At 46.2% G+C, this 21,721-nt stretch overlaps 1 protein-coding gene across 1 annotated transcript in view; it reads left to right on the forward strand.

The window, feature by feature from the left end:
- Positions 1-235: 235 nt before the first annotated feature.
- The window catches only part of tg (thyroglobulin), a 45,816-nt gene continuing 24,330 nt past the window's right edge, over positions 236-21,721 (forward strand). The window contains exons 1-32 of the mRNA XM_042085875.1: positions 236-316; positions 465-576; positions 830-927; positions 1,137-1,328; positions 1,692-1,851; positions 3,730-3,836; positions 4,222-4,365; positions 4,545-4,727; positions 5,774-6,799; positions 7,203-7,799; positions 8,188-8,427; positions 8,865-9,002; positions 9,224-9,301; positions 9,411-9,511; positions 9,635-9,746; positions 10,029-10,235; positions 10,520-10,717; positions 11,200-11,345; positions 11,732-11,888; positions 12,072-12,236; positions 12,410-12,559; positions 12,951-13,115; positions 13,899-14,021; positions 14,239-14,354; positions 14,780-14,888; positions 15,402-15,602; positions 16,075-16,245; positions 16,687-16,773; positions 16,991-17,071; positions 17,260-17,397; positions 17,555-17,728; positions 21,532-21,643. Of these exons, the coding sequence (XP_041941809.1) occupies positions 250-316; positions 465-576; positions 830-927; positions 1,137-1,328; positions 1,692-1,851; positions 3,730-3,836; positions 4,222-4,365; positions 4,545-4,727; positions 5,774-6,799; positions 7,203-7,799; positions 8,188-8,427; positions 8,865-9,002; positions 9,224-9,301; positions 9,411-9,511; positions 9,635-9,746; positions 10,029-10,235; positions 10,520-10,717; positions 11,200-11,345; positions 11,732-11,888; positions 12,072-12,236; positions 12,410-12,559; positions 12,951-13,115; positions 13,899-14,021; positions 14,239-14,354; positions 14,780-14,888; positions 15,402-15,602; positions 16,075-16,245; positions 16,687-16,773; positions 16,991-17,071; positions 17,260-17,397; positions 17,555-17,728; positions 21,532-21,643 (5,855 nt within the window). The 5' untranslated portion in view covers positions 236-249. The remainder of the gene's footprint in view (positions 317-464; positions 577-829; positions 928-1,136; positions 1,329-1,691; positions 1,852-3,729; positions 3,837-4,221; positions 4,366-4,544; positions 4,728-5,773; positions 6,800-7,202; positions 7,800-8,187; positions 8,428-8,864; positions 9,003-9,223; positions 9,302-9,410; positions 9,512-9,634; positions 9,747-10,028; positions 10,236-10,519; positions 10,718-11,199; positions 11,346-11,731; positions 11,889-12,071; positions 12,237-12,409; positions 12,560-12,950; positions 13,116-13,898; positions 14,022-14,238; positions 14,355-14,779; positions 14,889-15,401; positions 15,603-16,074; positions 16,246-16,686; positions 16,774-16,990; positions 17,072-17,259; positions 17,398-17,554; positions 17,729-21,531; positions 21,644-21,721) is intronic.

The raw sequence follows: 21,721 nt of genomic DNA on the forward strand, positions 1-21,721 counted from the left end.
GTGGTCCTCACCATGTGTTCTCCATCCTCCAACCCGCCCCTCGAGTAACCCGCTGACCAGACTGCAGGCCAGCCCGTGCCGCTTGGAAGAGCCCGAGAGAGCCAGGTGGGTGCGTGGTCATCATTGTACGTGCACAAGGTGGACAGAAAACCCCTGAGGAGGCATGACGCTGCACTTCCACCCTGGAGCATATAAAGTTGTCCTACCGAGGGTGTCAGCAGTAGGTCAGCTCTTGCGTTCCAGGACAGGATGGGTCTCATATGCCTCACCGTTCTGCTGGCTGCCAGCCTGACACTCGGCGCAGGCAAGATCTCAGGTAAGACCCCCGAGGATGCTCGCGCTCGGGGTGGAGGAGAAATGGATGCTGTCCCAGTCTAGTCAGAGCTCCTTGCTCTGGTCTTATTCTTCTCCACGGTCAAATGCTGTTTGTTTCAGGAATGTGGTGTTAATCTTCTGTTCCACAGAGTACCAGTTGGAGTCGGAGACTCTGAGTCAGTGTGAGTTGCTGCGTGGTGGTGTTGGGGCAGCTCAGCAGCGGGACCACGTACCCCAGTGCTCAGAGGATGGACGATTCAGGTCTGAACTGGAACTTTTTTTAAAACACCTGAAACTTTAAACTACACAGCTGTGTGACAAATTCATGTGTTTTGAATGAACTGACCTAAATAGAATGAAATATTTCAAATGCAATCTATTTGTTGAATAATATGAATAAGAACATGACAGCGGACGTCTGCTTCGTTGTGTTGCTCTGCTGTTGTCCACCGCTCGTTGACCACTCGATGTAGTGTGTCCATACTGAAGCTGAGGTCCCCTCTGTCCCCTGCAGGCATGTGCAGTGCAGCAGTGCGGCGGCTGAGTGTTGGTGTGTGGACTCTGAGGGATCTGAGCTTCCCGGCAGCAGACAGAACGGATCAGCCATCCACTGTGAGACTCGCTTCCTGAACTCTGTGGTCTTCAAGGCCTAAACTTTAACTCAGTATGGGAGCTCAGTCCGGGCTTCATCTGTAGGACAGAGCTTAAATGTGTGTGTGTGTGTGTGTGTGTGTGTATGGGTGTCTGGTTGTGTGTGTGTGTGTATGTGTTTGTGTGTATGGCTGTTTGGTTGTCTGTGTGTGTGTGTGTGTTGTCCACAGGTCTGACCTCATGCCAGCAGCACAGACAGCGTGTCCTCCAGCGTGGCAATGATGACACCCTGCTCCCTGCGTGCTCAGACTCTGGAGAATACCAACCGGTGCAGTGCCAGCCCACCACTGGGCAGTGCTGGTGTGTAGACCAGGAGGGCATGGAGATCTACGGGACGCGCCAGAATGGCAGACCAGCACGCTGTAAGTCATGCCACTCCCAAACCTGACCTGCCTCTGTTCTCTCACCACAAAAGCTGACAGTCAAGCTTTAAATAGTTTACTTCCTCTTGTCATTCGTGATCATACCAAATGTTATCTGGATCTCAGTATTTAGAGCTTTCTCAAAACGAATCTCCTCAAAATGGTGTGGTGCAAATGCGTTTTTACCACATTTAGGTCCAAGTGCCTACGGGACCCGGGTTCAAATCCAACCTTATCTCTCTCGCCCACTTGCTTCCTCTCACTCTTCCCTTTCTTGTCTGAATAAAGGCAAAAAGGCCAAATATATTCTTTAAAACGAATGAATGAATAAAAGACTCTTGATGGCTTACTGGTGGTTTCCAGGTCCTGGTAGCTGTGAGGTGCGTGAGCGTCGTCTCCTTCATGGAGTAGGCGAGCCCTCCCCTCCACAGTGCTCCGATGACGGCCTCTTCCTTCCTGTGCAGTGCAAGTTCATCAACACCACCGACAGGATGGTGTTCGACCTCCTCCACACCTTCAACAGGTGAGCATAGCTGCGCACTCTCTTCTGATCTTTAACACTATGCTGAGTGAGTCTAAACTAACAAGGGATGAGCTAAAGAAGATGGACATTTCACAATGTGGCAGACTGAGATGAAAATCAATTTGGGGGACACTGAGTAGATTGCTTCACCTCCACATGAAGATATTATCATATACTGTTATCTTCATTAATATACTGTTATCATATACTGTTATCTTCATTAAAAAGTATTGTATACTTTTGTCTTTTGATCCTGTGAGGGAAATTTGGTCTCTGCATTTATCCCAATCTGTGAATTAGTGAATCACACTCGGCACACAGTGAACACACAATGAGGTGAAGCACACACTAATCCCGACGCAGTGAGCTGCCTGCTACAGCGGCGCTCGGGGAGCAGTGAGAGGTTAGGTGCCTTGCTCAAGGGCACTTCAGCCATTCCTACTGGTCAGGGTTCGAACCGGCAACCCTCCGGTTACAAGTCCGAGGCGCTAACCAGTAGGCCACAGCTGCCCCTGTAAGCAATGCTAAGCAATGCTAAGTGTTTCTAACAGGTAACACTTTTTGCAATATTCAGCTAATGTCTCCTCACAGTCCGCTAGCCCTCTTACACAGCCGTGGCTTTCTGAACTGGAAACTAAGAGGGGGCAGCCTGTCCCCTTAACAATAACACAACAGTGTGGAGTTTCTCAGAGTAGCACTGAAGGGAGGGGTGAGCGACCTCTCTGGTGTGTTTTGTTTGATGTTTGGTTCAAATATAATGTACGTTGCTTTAGACAAATGTGTCTACTAAGAAACATAAACATTAACATCAACGAACATGACATCTGGCATCGCCTACCCTTCCTTTAAAGAAGTGCATTGTCAGATGAGAGCTCTAGCCACTAGATGGCAGTGGAGCATTAGCTTTGCCTTTATCCCCATAGAGAGGTTCTGTAGCAACTACAGCTGCAACACATCACACTTTAAGCTGACTTGAGAAACTATGTGAATGTGTGAATGGAATCAAAGCCATTATCTTTTCTGAGAGTACTAGAAATCCATATTTTATTATATAATTAGTATTTTTTATTTAGGCTATATAACTACTTTAAACTGTTCATATTTAACGGGAATGATTATTGTTATTATTGTACGTTGCTTTAGACAAAAGCTTTGGCAACAATTACAACATTTTGTGATTTTGTGTGAGGTTTCATCAAAATATAATAAGTTACCCTCACTTCATGCAGTCATACAACTCAGTCTTCCTGCTACTGGGGCCCTGCCATTTTTTTGTAATGTGATAATGCAACAGTTACTAACCAATTCATTTAATCAGCTTGCAGGTCATGTAAAATCAGAGTCACTGATTAAAATTGGCTACTTCAGAGTAAACATATTGCATTACCTCATTCAAAATTGATGTGCATGACCTTACACTCACCTTGGCAGATAAAGAAATCGGGGCCAAAGTTTTTGTCCACCTAGATAACAAAGCTGCATGAGAATGCACCAGCCTTCAGACAGAACTGACTGTTGCTTGATAGGTCAAGAAGGAATGAGGTGGTATTTAGTTTAATTATTTTGTTCATGTCATTGTTATTTTGTTTAATTACTATGTTTGTGAAATGAGTATTTCTTTGTGTTGTATTTTGATCACTTGAGCTTTTTATGACTCCACAGACTACCGTTCATTTGTTTTTTCAAATGGACACATAAAGGGATATTCTGCAATATCACACAGGAATACCTTTGTCTGCTGCATCAGTTGACAGCTGTTACTTCCATGGGTCATCAGGAAACAAATTAGAAAAAGTCCAAATTAATGACCAGAACATGATTCCTGTTTGGTCCCAAATTTTTTTAATGCTAATGGAAGTTTTCCATGTCTCTCTTCAGACATCCTGAGCTGTTCCAGACATTTAGTGGGTTTAGAAAGACATTCCCTGAGATCTCCAGCTACTGTTTCTGTGCCGACAGCCGTGGCAGAGAGCTCCCCAGCACAGGTGAGACCAACATCACTGTGACACCACTACCTGTACAACTTAAAGTAAATGAACCCTGTCAAAAGTCCTCTGGTAGAGATGATTTGGCACAAACTCAATGTTCAGAACATGAATTTGAACCTATGTAGAGTTGGGACTTTCACTGAATTGGATTTGCTCTTTGAAATAATATGATATGATGAAAAGAAGACTTTAGTCATAAGGGGAGGCATAAATATTTATAAACATTTTCAGACACTTTATGTAATAAGAGCCATGTTTTTTTCTGTGCATGTTATAGCAGAAAAATATATTATATTTTACATGTTCAAATGTTACTATGAAACACACGTGTTATTACGGTTTCGATGTTAACTAAGGCAGTGGTGTGTCCTGTGTTGGCCAGGCCTGGAGCTGCTCCTGGACGATGTGTACGACACTGCCTTCTCAGACACAGGTGCAGGACGCTCCTTCGGCCAGTCCAACATGTACCGCATCTTGCACAGGAGGTTCCTGGCCGTGCAGCTGGCCATGACTGGACGGTTCAGATGTGAGTTCATGTGGGCGCTCAAAGAGTTGGGCATAATCTGGGCGTCTGTGTGATGGCTGCCGGAGAGCAATGTTTACTCAAATGCAGGAGTTTGAGTTTGAGTTGTATATTCCCAGTAACAACAGAGGAATTACTCAACAGTGCCATGTAAATGTGTTTGTGTTTGTGTTTCTGTGCAGGCCCCACGCCATGTGAGAGCGAAAAGTCGGCCGCCTCTAAAGCTGCCAACGTGTTTGTGCCCTCCTGTGATGCCAGCGGACTGTACATGCCCACCCAGTGTCAGGCTGGGGGTCAGTGCTGGTGTGTTGGTGCAGATGGAAGAGAGGTGTTTGGGACACGTCAGCAGGGGCAGCCTGACTGCAGTAAGTTATACCCATATACCATATACTGTTTACCATGTTGTTAGTCGCTTTGGTTAAAAATGTGTCAGCCAAATGTAATGTAATGTAATATATCATATTGGGTATGGTACCCATATATACCATACCCAAGCAAAACTTCCTGCAAAAAGATGGTTTGCATTTACATTTACACAACCATTCAAAAGTTTGGGTTCACTTAGAAATGTCATTGTTTTCATTATTAATGTTGTAAATGACTGTTGTAGAAAGAAATGGCTGATCTTTAATGCAATATCTACATAAGTATACAGATGCCCATTATCAGCAACCATTCATCTAATGTTCCAAAGGCACATTCTGTTTACTAATCTGATATCATTTTAAACGGCTGAATGAGAAAACATTGGAGAACCCTTTTGCAATTATGTAAGCACATAATGTAATCTGAAAACTGCTGCCCTGATTAAAAAAAAACAATGCAACTGATCTCAGCTGGTATTCTGTCTATAATGGAGTGGAATAGAAAGTAGTGAATTGATTTAGTAGACACTTTTACCCAAAGTGACTCACAAAAATGAGGAATAACTTTCAAGTTACAGTGCAGTAGAGACCTTAGGTAGCAATTAATGCTTCATCAATCAGTACTATTTCCAGAGGATGAGAGTGCAGAAGTTTTAAGTACTCTTCAAAGTGTACTTGAAAAAGAAAGAGGTAGAAGAAGAAGGAGGTAGAGGAGGGAAGTAAGGGAAGTGCATGGGAAGTACATGCAAGGTGTGTTTGGTTGTTAGAACCATTAGAAGAGGAGGTGCCCTCAGTAGAGTTGGGCCTTGAGCTTCTTGAAGATGCTACTGCATCTGTATTCTGTGCTAGAGAGTTCCTCCATCATCCTATGAAACCATCCGTATGGTTCCAGGCTAGCAAATTCAGTTTTGTGATTATTCTTCACCTTAGAGGCTTTAGTACATGTTGAGGGGTGCATTTTGTGTGTGTTGTGTTGACTTTGTAGGTGCTGGTCTGGTGTCCATATTGAGAGGTGCATTTTGTGTGTGTGTGTGTTGTCTTTGTAGGTGCTGGTTTGAGGGACTGCCAGTCAGAGCGGCGACAGGCCCTCTCGAGGCTCTTCTCTGGCCCTGTGGCCGTCCGTCCAGCCGACCCACGGCACGAGAGCGCGACCCCGTTCTCTGTCTGCAGCCCTGAGTTCCAGGAGCTCCTGGCCAAATCCGGCCTTCTCCAGTCCCTGTCCGAGTCGGACCGCTCCGATATGGGAGACATCCTGTCGGAGCTGGTGCAGGGCATGTTCCCCTCGGGTGCCCTGGCTCTGAAGGCCCTGAGCCTCATCCCGAACCCCAAGAGGCTGCAGGAGAACCTCTTTGGGGGCAAGTTCCTGAAGAACGCCGGCAACTTCAACTTCACTGGCGCCGTAGGCTCCAGCGGCACTCTCAGCTTCAGCCAGACCTTCAGCCAGGTGGGAGTCACGCTGTCTGGAGCCCAACTGGAGCAGCTGGCCAAGATCTTCTCTCCGGAATCCGGGATGGTGATGGTGAACCTGGACCAGATGATCACCGACGCCTTCGGGCGCTCCGTGAGCTTGAAGGGCAACCAGGATCTGATCCGCCTGCTGGGGTCAACCTTGGAGAGCGAGCCTTTCCTGGCCACCCTCCGAGAGGCCATCACCGTCCTGAAGGCTGAAGACAGCACCCAGCTGGGCAGTCTCTTCCGAGCTGTGTTCCAGGGCTCTGACCCAGACAGGTGCCAGTCTCCCTCACAGCTGTACGTGCCCCAGTGTGACCAGCACGGTCAGTTTGAAGAGGTGCAGTGCACAGGCTCCGAGTGCTGGTGCGTTGACTCCCGGGGTCAGGAGGTCAAGGGGTCACGCACATTGGGGTCGAGACCGAGATGCCCCAGCCAGTGTGAAAAGGAGCGAGATGCAGCCATCAGAGCCAAAGGCAGCATGTCAGCAGGTGTCCAGGTGTACGTTCCAAAGTGTGAGGAGAGCGGGGTGTATGTCCAGCGACAGTGCCTGGGCCAGAGCTGCTTCTGTGTGGACAGATCGGGAAGCAAACTCAGCACACCAGCGGCTGGAACTCAGCAATGTGAGTGCACCAGTGTTATATTAACAGACCCACACGGGGAGGGCTAGCTGCTGAGAGTCAGTACCGCTAGAAATTCCCAGGCCCCTTTGATTCAAACAACTTTTAGATATTTTAAATAATATCAAATACATTTTATTCTTATTATACATGCTCTTCACTTCATATGAACGTTTCAACCTCTCTAACACAAAACAAAAATACAAACAGCAAAAAATAATATTAGTTTATACAAATACAAATTGAACAACAAATAAATAAGTAAAGTAGTATAGTTTATCAGTAATATCAGAGCCTTGTTTGACATGTCTGAATGGCAGTTCAATGTTTAGGTACTGTAACATACACGCATCAGTGGTGCATTGCATTCATGTTCAGCCGAGTTGATGGCCTCCTCTTCCTCCAGGTCCAACAGACTGCCAAAGTAGTGCGGCAGAGGCCTTCCTGAGCACGATCCGCTCCGTGTTGTCTGACCCGTCCGCCATCTCCCGCCTCTCGGACATCTACATCCCGCGCTGCGCCCCCGATGGCCGCTGGCACCAGGTCCAGTGTGATGGCCCCCCGGAGCAGGCCTTCCAGTTCCACAAGGAGTGGGTCCAGCTCAACAACGGTGGCCAAGACCTCGCCGTGCCCGAACTCCTGTCTCTCCTGAGGAGCTATGGGAAGAACCCTGCGGCCATGTCGTCGTTTGGTGGGTTCCTCTCGGCTCTGTTTGAGGCGGGGCACCATAAGGTCTTCCCCATGCTGAGGACCTTCGCCACGTTCGCTGATCTTCCTCAGGAGATGGTGAAGGGACAGGTGGACGCTGTATCTGGCCCCTCAGTCTTCCTCAACCCTCTGTCAATGTGGACACTCCTGAAGGGCGATGCCTCGCGCTACCCTGGCTCTCTATCGGACTTCAGCCTGCCCCTTGGTCATGTCGACTTGCGCCAGTGCTGGTGTGTCAGCCCAGCTGGAGACATTGTACCCAACACAAAGGCACCCCTCAACCAGGTCCCAAAATGTAAGAGAGCTCATCACCTAACAATTACAATCCATTCTGACCTCATCTAAAGCCCTCATCAATTATGGAAAATGATATTTAGTCAGTTATTGGCCATTCCTATTTGTTGAAAACAAGTTTATGTTTTATTTCATGCTCTGGAGGCATCCAACGTAACAGAGAAGGCCCGCACACTTGCTCTCCGTTTTTTTAGTTTATTTGAGTTCAATCCCCAACACAAATGACGTTTCGAGCCCTTCGGCTCTTCATCAGTCTAGCTCTGGAGGCATGGCACTTGTGGGTTGTTTCAAAATGAACTGTATGATGTTTGTAAATGAATCCTATCTCTCTCTCACTCCCTCCCTCTCTCTTGCTGTCTCTCTATCTATCTCTCTCCACCCCTCCTCAGGTCCAGGCTCGTGTGCACTGGCTGAGCAGGAAGTGACTCAGTTCCTGGCGATGGCCGAGGATCTCATTTCCGTGTCCAACAGCTCTCACGTGCCTATGGGCTACAGCTTCCTGCTGGCCGAGGGTGTCCGTCTGTCCCCCCAGGAGCTCTTGCTGTCGCCGGCCGCTCCGACTGGAGCTCAACTCTCCGAGGCTCTGCTTAGCCACTCCAGCTCCTCACTGCGCCTGGCCGCCCACTCCAGTACTGTACCCCCTCTCCCTCTCTAGCACTCTCTCCACCTATACTATGCCTTGGGTTGGAGAGTAAGTTTATCCACAAAGTAGACCTATAGTGATATATAAAGATACTTTTGGAAAGGTCTTTATGTTTGTGTGACTATTATAACAAGATACACTTCTATTACCAGTGTTGTATATGATTTTCCTTTTGAGAACAAATTGTGTTCTAAAAAAATCAATGATCTCACCATGGCCTATTTGAAAATGAATTAATGTAGTTAGCCTATTAGCCTGTATCAGTGTCCCCCCACTTATCTCAAGGGGAATAAAGTTACTTTGACACACCCATGTTCCTATCTGTCAGAACACTAAAAGCAAGCACATGACACATCACTCATAAAGTAGCCCTACACATCTTTTTTATTTTCTCTGACTGACTGTCCTTTGTATCCATTACAGCGCTCCACTTGTACTGGCAGAGTCGCCTGATGTCCTCTGATGTGGAAAAGGAGAGTTTGTTGCTAGGCTACCAGCCCTACCAGCCCCAGTGTGACAGCCTGGGCCAGTGGCTGTCCCAGCAGTGCCACCCCAGCACAGGTAACTGTCACCTGAACCACTCTCCCTCGACCTGTGAGCATCGGCAGAATGTCGCTGTTACTGCGTGTGTTATTTTGATGTGCGACTGATACTGTGTAACGTGTTGTGCTAGTCAGAGTGCAGTGGTCAGCAGGTCTCTGCTCTTGTGTTATACTGTAGTTCTTGCTGTTTCCTATGTCTCTCTTGTGTGCCTTGACTGATGGCTGCAGTATGTTTTGTAGGTCAGTGTTGGTGTGTGGATGAGGACGGACGCTACATCACTGGATCTCTTAGCAGCCGCTCCACCCAGCCACCTCAATGTAAATACTTAAGCATATTTCACTGCTAGCTATTTACAGGATATAAATTTGGATTCCGGTATGTTCTTAATGATGCAGGACTTGATTGGGGTCTAATTCTCTCCTTCAGGCCCCAGCAGATGCCAGCGGGCTCAGAGTCTCTCCTACCTCTCTGATTGGACAAGGCCAACCAGTGACATCACTTCCTCTTACAGCCCCAGCTGTAATGAGGTAGAGGCTGAGTGTTCTTTCTCAATACTTGTGCAGGAAGACAGTACACATTGTTTTTTGCTCCAGAATTCCGTAAGGTACTGATACAAACTGCTGTGTTTGTGTTTGTGTTTGTGTGTGTAGAATGGACAGTTCTCTGTGCTTCAAACCGAGGGCTCCTCTGCCTGGTGTGTTGATCCGGTGTCCGGAGAGACTGTCCAGCCTGCACCTCAGGGTCCTGATGGAGACTATAAATGTGCGCTCATACAGTCCTCCTCTTCTTCTCCTCCTCCACTCCTCCACTCTTTCTCTCTTCCACACTCACCACAAGCTAGTAATTGTGTTTGCGTGTGTGTTTCTAAATAAGTATATGTGTTCCCATGTGTGTGTGTGTTTGTGTGTGTGTGATATGTGTATGCTTATGTGTGTGTGTGTGTGTGTGTGTGTGTGTGTGTGTGTGTGTGTGTGTGTGTGTGTGTGTGTGCGTGTGTGTGCGTGTGTGTGCGTGTGTGTGCGTGTGTGTGCGTGTCCTCTCCAGGCCCTGGCTGGTGTGCTCTGCAGAAGGCTCGTGCTCTGAGCAGGGAGGTGGGTGTGGGTTTTGAGCCGGAGTGTGATCAGGAGGGGGCTGTGTTCTCAGCGCTGCAGTGTGACCAAGCGGACTGTTGGTGTGTGTCTGAGCACAGTGGCCTAGAGCTCCCAGGCACACGTACCCCACGCCGCACCGGACAGACTCCCAGCTGTGACCGTAAGGATGACCTTCCTCAGAGCCTGTGCATATGCACCAGCATTCAGTTACTAGCATTTCCAGTGACACATTTTTTTTTTTGGAGTAAAATATTACTTTTTTATTCATCCAACAAATGCAATTCACTCAACAAATGCAATATTCAGCAGTCCATTAATTAGACAGATTTACTGTAGAACAGCTTGCCCTTTGGCTAGCTGTTTTTTAGTTGTTGTTTTTTTAATATAGATAGTCATCGCAATTCACATGTTGTTTTATTTTTTTATTGTGCCATATTGCTCCAGGTCCTCGGTGCCCTCTTGCATTTGGCGCTGCCAGCGTCTCTCATGGCTCTATTGTGTGCCAGCCTGACCAGCGGGGGCAGCGCTGTGAGGTGCTCTGCCATCAGGGCTACGTTAGCGTCCTCCCAGCTGCCAGCTTCCTCTGTGACCCCAGCAGCAGCACATGGCTCTCAGACGCTCCACTCTCCAACACTTGCCAGCGTAATGAGCCCTCTCTCTTGTTGTCATCTATTGATGTTGAATTTTTGTGCAGCTGTGAAATTTTGCAAGCATAAACATAATATACACTTGATCAAAGTCATGATTACAGTCTAGAAAATGTAATCTGTCCAATACATAATGTCAAGCACCTCTCATAATAACTGAGTGAGCTAGATGGAACAGTAAACATGTGGACGCTGGCTCCATTTTCTACAGAGGGGTGTGAACTGTAAAAGAAGGGCCTCTCAGTGCATTACATAGTTTAAGATGTGCTTTTAACGCAATGTGTCAAGTGAAAGTTTTCATATTTTTGTGTGCAAAACAGTGCAAAACATATACTCACTCAGTCTTTATTATTGCCATGTTTCTCCATTGTCATTTTTGAGATTTTTGTTTCGAATTTGTCTGAAAACACCCATTCTTTGTGTGTGTGTGTGTGTGTGTGTGTGTGTGTGTGTGTGTGTGTGTGTGTGTGTGTGTAGGCTCCCAGGTGTTTCAGACTGTTAGCAGTGGTGCTGTCCTGCAGCTGTCTCTGAAGGCAGGTCAAAGGTCATGTGATGCCCAGCGCTCTGAACTCCAGTCCTCGCTGCTGCGGGACATGAGGGCCACTGGACTCTGCAGTGTCCAGGTACAGAGTCTCTCAGCTCCGCTGGTGCACAGGCAGCCTCAGCAGCTATCTGTTATCTGTGTCAAATCATCATGGCGGGCGCAGGTTTGGCCCACGTTTGAGTCCGACCTGCGCTCATTTCCCGATCCCAATCCATCTTTCTCTCCCACCTGCTCCCTGTCGATCCTCACTGTCCAGTCTAAATAAAGGCAAAAAGCCCAAAAAATATACAAAAAAAAAAAAGACTCAGGACATTTGTATATCCTCATTTTAGGGTTTATATATTGTTATCAAGTTAGACCCTATAATTCATAATTGTTTAAGCAGTACCGGTATGTCTTCACATTCTGTCTGGTTATATTTAGACTGATGTTGGTGTTGACTGTCTCCTTGTTGAAATGTCACAGATGTCAGGAAGCAGCCAGCCCAGCGGCGTGTCTGTGTGTGACGAGTCGTCTGTGTCTCTGGAGTGTGTGAGCGAGGAGCGCCTGACCGCACGCTTCACTCTCACCGCACGCCTCTTTGACCTGCCCGCCACTGCTCTCCCAGACCTGCACGACGTGGGTAAGGCTGGAGCAGTTCCAAAGACACGTGCATACACACTCACATGCACAGACACACACACACACACACACACACACACACACACACACACACACACAGACATAGAGCACACACCCACATCCAGACATGTTACAGACATTTACGCATTCAGGTGTTCAGACCTAATGTATTATTTATATGCAGACATGGCGTTGAGTAGTGAGCGACTTGTTTCTGGGCTGCTGGATCTGATGGGAGGTGAACAGTACCAGCCCCTGCTGTCTGCCACCCAGGCCGAGGCCCTCATCGCTGAGCCCAGCTTCAGCTGCGCAGCTGGTTACCAGAAGATCCCAGACGCTAAAGGCTGTGGTGTGTTCCTTTCCTACCTTCAAATGTCTCCACACCCAAATACGCATCACACTTAATATCTCAATATGATATGGAGGATTAGATTAAGGGATGAAAGCGAGGCATTGTAGTATTAAAAGTTCTGTTTATTTCTTTATTTAACTCTAACCCCCCCCCCCCCACCTCTGTCTCAGTGGTGTGCCCTGCGGGCACCTTCTCCAGTGGTGCTGCGTGTTCGCCGTGCCCATCTGGTACCTACCAGGAGCGGGCAGGCCAGAGCGTCTGCCGTCGATGCCCAGTGGGCACCTCTACCGTGGCTCAGGGGGCATTCAGTGCCACCCAGTGTGAGTTAATGGCACATAAAACCCACATAAGCAGCACACCCAGTCCCATCTGTTCTTGTGCCCACGCCCACTGCTGACTGGAGAAGCAGCTTCACTCTCAGGAATGGCATGGAAAGAGCACAGTCTGCCAATCCTCACAAATGTAGATTCATAACTATAACAGTTTCACTTTTATGTGCCTGTAATATTTATTTCAGCTATAGAAATCAGAAACAGATTTGTGGGTTATGAAAGAATGTAGCAGACCTGCTTTCATTCTCTGTGATTCTTTGGGTGAATATACTGTACATGAAAGCAAGGTAAAATTGTATTCATTCATTGATTTTTGGTATGATGGGTGACACCTGACAACATTCACTTGTGTGACCCTGTCTGTGTTGTGCCTGTGAAGGTCTTACATCTTGTCAGCGGAGCGGCATGCAGTGTACCATGAGAGGAGACTTCCTGTCCACACAGGAAGACGTCCTCTCTGGCAGGTGGCAGTGTGTGACGATGAGTGGACAACCGTTGCCATGGACATCAGCTAAGGAACCAATCACAGAGCAGGATTGTGCAGGTACTGCTCTTTTTCTCCATGTTACTTTCCATTACAGTTGGCATAAATATGAGGATTGAATTCAAAGTGTCCCTTCTGTCCCACCAGTGCCTCCATGGCACTGCCCCCCTATACCTTAAACAACTCCTCACCCCCCTTTCCTCCTCACGCCATCTCCGCTCTGAACAGGCCAACCTCCTCCAGCCTCTGAGGACAAGGCTTCGAACCATGGGCGACCGCACCTTCTGTTCAGCTGCACCCAGTCTGTGGAATGCTCTCCCTGTCCATCTAAGGGCCCCACAGACTGTGGAACCTTTTAAAAAAAGCCTTGAAACCCACCATTTTAGAAAAGCCTATGGCTAAAACTGCTATTTTATGGGGGTTTTTTCCTCTTTTTTTCTCTCTGTTTTCCTTTTATGCTAGTTTTTCTTTTAGTCTTTTATGTTGTTTTATGTGCATTGTAGCACTTTGAGGTCATTGAATTGATGTAAAGTGCGTTATAAATCAAATGTAGTATTATTATTATTAACAGAGGAAGAAGAATGATGCTGTAAATGTTTTCAAGTGCTTCTTTTGATGAATCTCTTTTATCAAACTGTCTTCATTTGAAATTGAGTTGATATTCAAAAGGGTTGCTCTCAGGCAGCTCTCAGACAGGGTTGCACTCAGACGTTTCTGCTGACACACTGTCCACTCATGCTGAGTCATGTGATACGGTTATTCCCATCCATAAGCCTGTCCCGTGTGGTCACTGTGGAAGCTGACCGAGTGACGATGGTAAAAGTGGTCTCTCTGTGTCCACAGCACTGCAGAACTTTGATGCAGTGCCTGAACCGCAGCTGGTCTTCAGTGCTCAAGATTCCATTGTGCTCCGCTCTGAGACTGTGGCCCTGCCCCAGGAGAATCAGCTCAGGAAGTGTGCGCTAGGTGAGTCTGTGTGTGTGTGTGTGTGTGTGTGTGTGTGTGTGTGTGTGTGTGTGTGTGTGTGTGTGTGTGTGTGTGTGTGTGGTGGACTAGTTTGGAAATACATTTGCAGTGTTTTTGCTGTGTGTGTGTGTGTGTGTGTGTGTGTGTGTGTGTATGTATTAATACACTTAAGTTTGTTTGAGGCTAAATTTGTTCTTTGATTTGGTCCCTTCTCTAGAGTGCTCTCAGGACGAGTCCTGCCAGCATGTGGCCGTCTACAGTGCAGAGGGCCGAACTCACTGTGACCTCTACAGCACCGACCCCGCCAACACCGAGTGCAGGACGACTGAGCAAGTACGGCTGGGCCAGTCCATGCCACTGGACACTGTTTCTTTATCACGCTCGTCACCACCACAACGCTGTTCAGGATCAATATTGAGTAGCCTCTCACACACGCAAAACACAATCTTGCTGTCTAAACAATTTAGCCATTCTTGACACAATAGTGCACGTTGTTTATGGCAGAAGTTAACAAGAGGACAGTTATGACATATTAATTGAAGAAGTTATAGAGTGAGATGGTTGGCCCCATTCCTGTGGAGTCCATATTTTCCGAGAAGACCCCATGATAGTGGAGTGCAAACTCTGTGCGGAAACAGACATAATCCTCCTCTTAGTAAGGGGCCTGAGAGACACCTTGTTGAACACCGCGCAGTGATTTACTTTTGTGCGTTTACATGATGATCCCACACCTACTTAGTGTGCTCTCCATCCACTAGACCCAAGGCTTTCTGGGTAATCCAGTGGCAGAGCTGTACCAGAGTCTGAGCTGCTCCCTGAAGCTGAGAGTGGAACAGAGGCCTGACCTCACTGTGCTCAGGAAAAAAGGTGGGTCGGAAGTGAAGGCTCGCTAACGTCAGCATCCCATAGTCAGGAAAGTCCCAAAACAAATAATGAATCATCTTCTGTTTATCGTGGAAGTTTATCATGACTGTGAAGGCTTTTAGTGTTTGTCTATCTAAGTATCAACAATTTGTGAATTTGCATTGTTTTCTGTAAAATATGCCCATTTGTACTTGAAAGAAGTTTCCATGGGATCTGGTGTACTATGGGGGTACATCATTTGGCGCATTAGTCACTCTCGAAAAAAGCAAAGAAAAGACCAGTGGATGGACGAAGAGCTGACGTCCCTTGTGTCCACCCACCAGACTTTCCCTGAGTGGTTTCTCAGAGGGCTTGAGTGCCTGTCTGTCTGGAGTGTATCATAAAGAAAAGTTGGGGGAAATAAAAGTTATTTTTGGCATCCTAAAAGCAGCTGGATGCACTTTTGATTTTCTCCACACTCTCTCTCTCTATTTCACCCACTTTACCCATCGGCCCTTTGCTTTTTGTCCATTAAAGGTCACGAGTTCTCCGCTGCGGTCAGGCAGAAGACCTTTGAGCGTCTGCCCTTCCGTAAGGCGGGTTCTGGGGTCTACCGCACGCTCGTGTTTGCAGCCAGTGGGGCAAAGCTGGCCGATGCCCACCGCTTCTGTGCGGACATCTGCAGTCAGGAGGCCTGCTGTGACGGCTTCATCCTCAACCAGAACATCCTTAATGGAGGTGAGGACACATGCGCACACACACACACACACACACACACACACACACACACACACACACTCACCTGCACACACACACACACACACCTGCACACACACACACACAAACACACGCATACACACACACATACACCTGGACACACACACCTACACACATGCACACACACACACACACACACACATGCCAGCTCCTCACCATAGTTTTGGATGTGGTATGTGATGTCCTCCATTCCATGTTGGGATGGACAGTTTAAAAAAGCAAAAGCTTGACAATTTGCTGGCAGTTGATTTTGTCTGCTTTAATGAAATTCCACTGAAGATCAGGCATGTGCTTTCTCTCTCTCTCTCTCTCTCTCTCTCTCTCTCTCTCTCTCTCTGTCTGTGTGTGTGTGTGTGTGTGTGTGTGTGTTTATGTGTGTGTGTGTACACGTGTGTGTCTGTGTGTGTACGTGTGTGCATGTGGTCTGGTCCAGGCTCCCTGATGTGCGGTCTCCTGAGCCACCCTGACGTGCTGCTGTGCAGCGAGGCGGACTGGGATGTGGCCGGCCTTGGCCAGTCCAGCAGGATCTGCGGTGCTGGCGTCCAGTACAACAAACAGAACAAGCGCTTCACCTTTAACTTTGGTGGCCAGGTCTTCAACATCAGTAAGGACCACCACAGCAGCACATTAAGTCCTTTAAACAGCCCAGAGCCTCATGCTGGATTAATTTTAGTCCACCTCGAGCCACTCCTGAAAGGTTGCACTGTAGGTCTTTTAATAATACTGTCATTAAGTCTAGATTAATATGTTTGATAAAAATAGGCTGAGATAGCTTTGTACAAAGGAGCAAGCGCACCTGCCCATAGTTATGAAACATGGTGTGTCAGCACCTTTTGATTCCTATCTAGGTTTTCTCTTGATATGACCAGCTGAAACATAAAGAGTGATAAGTGGCTAGCACGCTGGTGGTATTTGACTATACTATAAAGGCACATACAATTGACATGCGCATATCACAAGATTACTGTTCCAGTCTCAGTTATCATATTAAAGTATTTTATTGTCATTGAAATGTTGTGCTGAATTACTATGTTGTCCTTCCTAGCTGACACAGCATTGCCTGCATCAAGCAAAAACAAAACTGACTACCAGGCCTCCATCATTGGCTTCCAGCGAGTCTACATCTGGAGAGGTACAGTTTATTTAGGTCATGCTTGAGAGGTTATGTCAATTTCAACTATGTCTGCCCGTATGTGTTTAGTGGAGGAAGAAATTATGTCATGTAAACATATCATTATATGGTAATTAAATCATCTTAGTTCGTCATTCAAGTTAAGCTCATGACAGTTCCCACAGTGCCTGTGATCTACTGTGTTACATCATGGCAAACAAAGCTGTTGTATCCTCAGAGACGGACATGACCACACGGTCCAAGACCTCTGCCTGTGCCAGCTCTCCGTCTGAAACAGCCACTGGAGACCTCTTATCTGGTACGCTCACTTCGGTCCACTGGTGACTTAATAGGAGGCGGTTTATTTTGAAGCTCCAAGTGTAACATGGGATAGTTTCAAAATAATCTAAAATTCTTATTATTCATCCTGTTGGCACCTTTACTCCCAGTAGTCCCCGTTTGGTTTGGTACTCATTTGTACCTGATAACTATGAATATCAACCACAGGTGCAGTTCTACAGTCATTTGGTTCTTTGGAGCCAAGTGAAGTTGAAGTGGACCCTAAGAAGGCATTACCCAGCCAGCAATACTGGATCTTCAAGCACCAGTTCACCCTGGACCAGGCACAACTCTGGTGCCTTAAACGTATGAGACTAACCCCACCTGCCATTAAAAAAAGTATACATCAAAGTAGTCATTCTTTTAGTTTCTGTGTTTTACTTATATACTGTGCGTATGCGTGTGTGTGTGTGTGTGTGTGTGTGTGTGTGTGTGTGTGTGTGTGTGTGTGTGTGTTTCACAGGCTGTGAGGAGGAGGAGCTGTGCCACATTTCTGATCTGCGTGATGAAGGCTCTGTGTATTTCCTGTGTGAGCTGTACCCTGATACGCGTGTGTGTGGGGCCTACGACAAACCCCTCAGGCAGGCCTGCAGCCTTCAGCTGCCCAGAGAGCCTCAGAGGGCCCACAGCAAGAGAGGTGAGCCCTGGGTCTGCACATGCTCACTACCAGAACCACAAGATCACAAAGTCATCTAAATCACTCTCTACCTAACAACTTCTCGACACATTCTTCACCTTTCATATATTCAGATAAGGGAGGCTTGTTCTGTCCATCCTGTCTGCAAGTTTGAAAATATGATATATATATATAAAAAATTTAAAAAACAGTAGCAAGTTCTATGTTTTTATTTGTTCACTGCCTGTCCCTCATTGTACCTTGTAGCTTGGAGGGCTTGTTTTGGGCACCTGGAGTTAGTATTGACTGCTGAGTGCTGGTTTAGCTGGTTTTGTGGTTGGACATTTGCTTTAAAAGTTAGAGGTACAAGTGATCTAATCTCCATGACGTAAGATTCCGTTCATATTTTAAACACATGAATCAACAATCCAAGTGTCTCTTATTTGTGAATAAAACAAAACAAGTAGACTTTCTAGGCAGTAGTGTACAGTAGTAGGCTGTGGGCATGCTCACGTCTGGCACTGAATACTGGTTTGTATATGGAAACATTCACCAGTATCCTGGTGCCTAAGTTTTTGTTTGCATTCTGATCAAGCTAAACCTCTGAGAGTCTGTGTGTGTGCGTTCTTGTAAAGACGGACGTGTTTTTGTTTCACATTGGTGTTATTGGTTGTGTGTGTGTGTGTGTGTGTGTGTGTGTGTGTGTGTGTGTGTGTGTGTGTGTGTGTGTGTGTGTGTGTGTGTGTGTGTGTATTGGGGTGAGGAACGGGAGCAGGCAAGAACCAGTGGAGTATGAGGAGTCTTGGCTGCTCATAAAGGACAGGATGTTCTGTGTGAACGGCTTTGTTCATAACCTTTTACTTCAGTTTGGAAAAATGACTCGTCTATGTACGTGTTTGCGAATAGAATCATAATGAAGAGAAGTAGGCAGTGGGCAGATTTACTTTGGCTCTCCAGCCCTCTATTACCAGATGCACTGCTCTGTCCTTGTACTGGTATGCAGGTCCTGCCAGGTCCTCTTTCTTTTTTCCTCTCCCTCTTCTCTCCATCCATCTCTCTCTCCTTGGTCTCCCACTCATGTCTACTGTTTTTGTTTCCTCTGTCACTTAAAATACTTACATTTATTATTCATTTGGCAGACGCGTTTACTTGAACTTCAATTCATTAAAGATAACACTTGACACACTGTTCTTTCCTCAAAGTGTGCATGAGTCATCACAAACTCTGTCATACACACACATACATGCACAAACGCACCCACACGGACACACACACACACACACACACACATACAGAGACTTATGAAGGTAGAGGAGGGGTTGTGTCCAGGTTGTTATGACTGCTGTACTTCGTCCAGACTCTGGCTGTTGTGCGAATCATCAGTGCCTGTGAGTTGTGGTCTGGACGTCTCCACAGGTCCAGATGGCAATAAAAACAACTGCATCGCACTGACCGCATTGGCCAGTGAAGTCCACCACTGCCTGTAGCAGAATTAAAGAAGTTGTAGATCAGGTTGCATGTGAGGGGGAGAATCCAAAAGGGCTAATTTCCCACACTGAAGTAGAACATGCTGTGTCACATGGGATTAGATTGTGGTTAACCAGTAATGGCATAGCAGTAGTTTCTATGAGATTATGTGTTAAGCATGTCCTTAATTGACAGGATTCCAAAAGGAGGTGTGTAAACCTCTTAATCACCTGTATCATTTGAGCTGGAATGTCTCAATAGTCTGGTCCTTTCTTTCTCATTCTCTGTCAGTGGTGTTTATGGATTTGCTGGATGATACTCAAAGGAGGGAAAACTGGGTGGTGGCTTTAGTGACTTTATTTAGTAACATCCACTAAACTGAGATTACTCACTGTTGCTTTTGTTTATCTTTTTACAGAGTCACACACACAGATATATACATATATATATATATATATATATATATATATACATATATACAGTATATATTTCAATAGTTTGTTTCTTCAGTACATTTAGTACAGAGACAGTCAGACACTGAACTGCGTCACGTCTTCGTTCTGATGAAAGACAGAGGTCTTTCATCAGAACGAAGTTTTAACATTTTAGCTTTAGTCATACATAACATTTTATATCTGACCTATTTTCACAAATATATTATTGTTAAATATGTAACACCTATTAACACAAATGTAACACAGTAACATATCAATTTGGGTTCCACTGAAAGAAATGTTTAAAAAAAAAACAACAAAGAACCTTCACACACGTTTTGTCGTCTTGTGGCTAGCATACTTTATTTGGCTATTAAAGAGTCCACAACAAAAGGATGTTAATGACAGCTCTTGCTTGTGGGAGAATACTTTTGCAGCTGGTTTTAATGGCTGGAAAGTTTTCCTGCTGAACAGGATTCTGGGATATGGGTAACAGTGGGGCACTTTCACTGCTGATGCAGCATTGTGTCCTCCAACAGGCTTCAAAAGACCACCTCCAATTAGTTCACATTTTCCCAATTAGATCCCAGTAGACTGACTTTACTAGAAAACCTCCACCTGCTTTATGGCTCAGTGTCCAATCTCCTCTCTGCGATCTCCCTTGAGTTCTCTTGATTTTCTACTTGAAAGGCTGAAAACCAGATCAGGCTTGTATCTAAATGGCTTTATTGAAAAAATAGTTCCTCACACCCTGGGATGCCAGAGCCATCTGCCAGGTCTCCTTATAGTTCTAGTTATCACTACTGGCAGACGTGTCTTGAGTGTGGATGCAGGTCCTTAACTCTTCATTTCCTCCTCGGGGTGTCAGAGTTCCTCCTCGTGTCCTTAAGAAACACCAGGCATGTCTCGCTAGATGAACACCTTGAAGTTGCTTGCTGGAAAAACACATGTCTGTGCTCATTTGCAGACCACATTGTGTTTTACTGCCCAGCCTGACAGGGGTGTAATTATAGGGGTCCTGCTGAAGAGGAGGTGGCTGACCAGTCTCGGAGGCAGATAGGCCCTGAGCAGTGACACTTACCGTAACAGCCCCATCTGAGGCAAGCCAGTGACCACATCCAGCTCCTCTTCCCAGTCAGTGGGGGTCACTGGTTTGCCTGTCGCTGAATGTGGAGTGGACTTGGCAGATTCAATATGAAATTACAGTCGCCGCTTCAGTCCAGTTTATAGTGCATAATAAAAAGAAACAGTTTCTTTGTTTACAGTGTTTTCATTGTCATGCTAAGGCAGTGGCATCAAACAAAAGGCCCGGGGGCCAGATGCGGCCCAGATCCGGCCCGCCAGCAGGTTTCCTTTAGCCCCTTGATGTTCTGGTTAGGAAGGGAAACCTAGAAACAATAAGATATTCATATCCAGTTGTCTTCAATAATGTGTAATAAGCAATATCTCTATGATATGATAAATTGATTAAACCTAGCACTACGAACCATCCTCAGAAAGGAAGATGTCGGGAAAAAACATGACATGGAAGGTAGGGTATTTCCAGAGAGAAAGAGCAGTATATGGCAGCAGTACATGGTTTGTACTTGTTTGCTCATATGTGGCTATAGTAAAGGAGTATATCATCACACAACACTCTGATACCCATGCAGAAAAATGATAATGACCATGACAATGACGGCACCCACAAGATCTCATTCCAACAAATCCGGCCCACTGCCTATTATGAGTTTGACACCCCTGTCCTAAGGCAATCTTATAATATGGTCATTATTGGAACACAATGGTGCTACAAAGATGGTACTAACCAAAGATCTTGAATCTTTGCTAATATATACTACAAGCTGAGTCTACTGAAGTTTCAGCACCCCATGTTTTCCCATTTTCAGTCTTAGGTCTTATATGTGTCTTGTTTGTTCACAGTTGACCTGACTGGAAGCGTGGAGAGCTTCTATGCTCGAGTGCCTTTTAAGAAGATGGTGTCCTATTCGGTACGCAGTAGAGTGAACCTATCAGCCAAGCCCATCACAGAAGGGTAAGATATAGTGCTTCTGTTCCTTGAAATGTGTAAAGGAACAGAACAAACCACATAAATCTTTTTTTGTTGTTTTGA

This window comes from Alosa sapidissima, chromosome 3 (genome assembly GCF_018492685.1).
Source record: "Alosa sapidissima isolate fAloSap1 chromosome 3, fAloSap1.pri, whole genome shotgun sequence".
NCBI lineage: Eukaryota > Metazoa > Chordata > Actinopteri > Clupeiformes > Clupeidae > Alosa > Alosa sapidissima.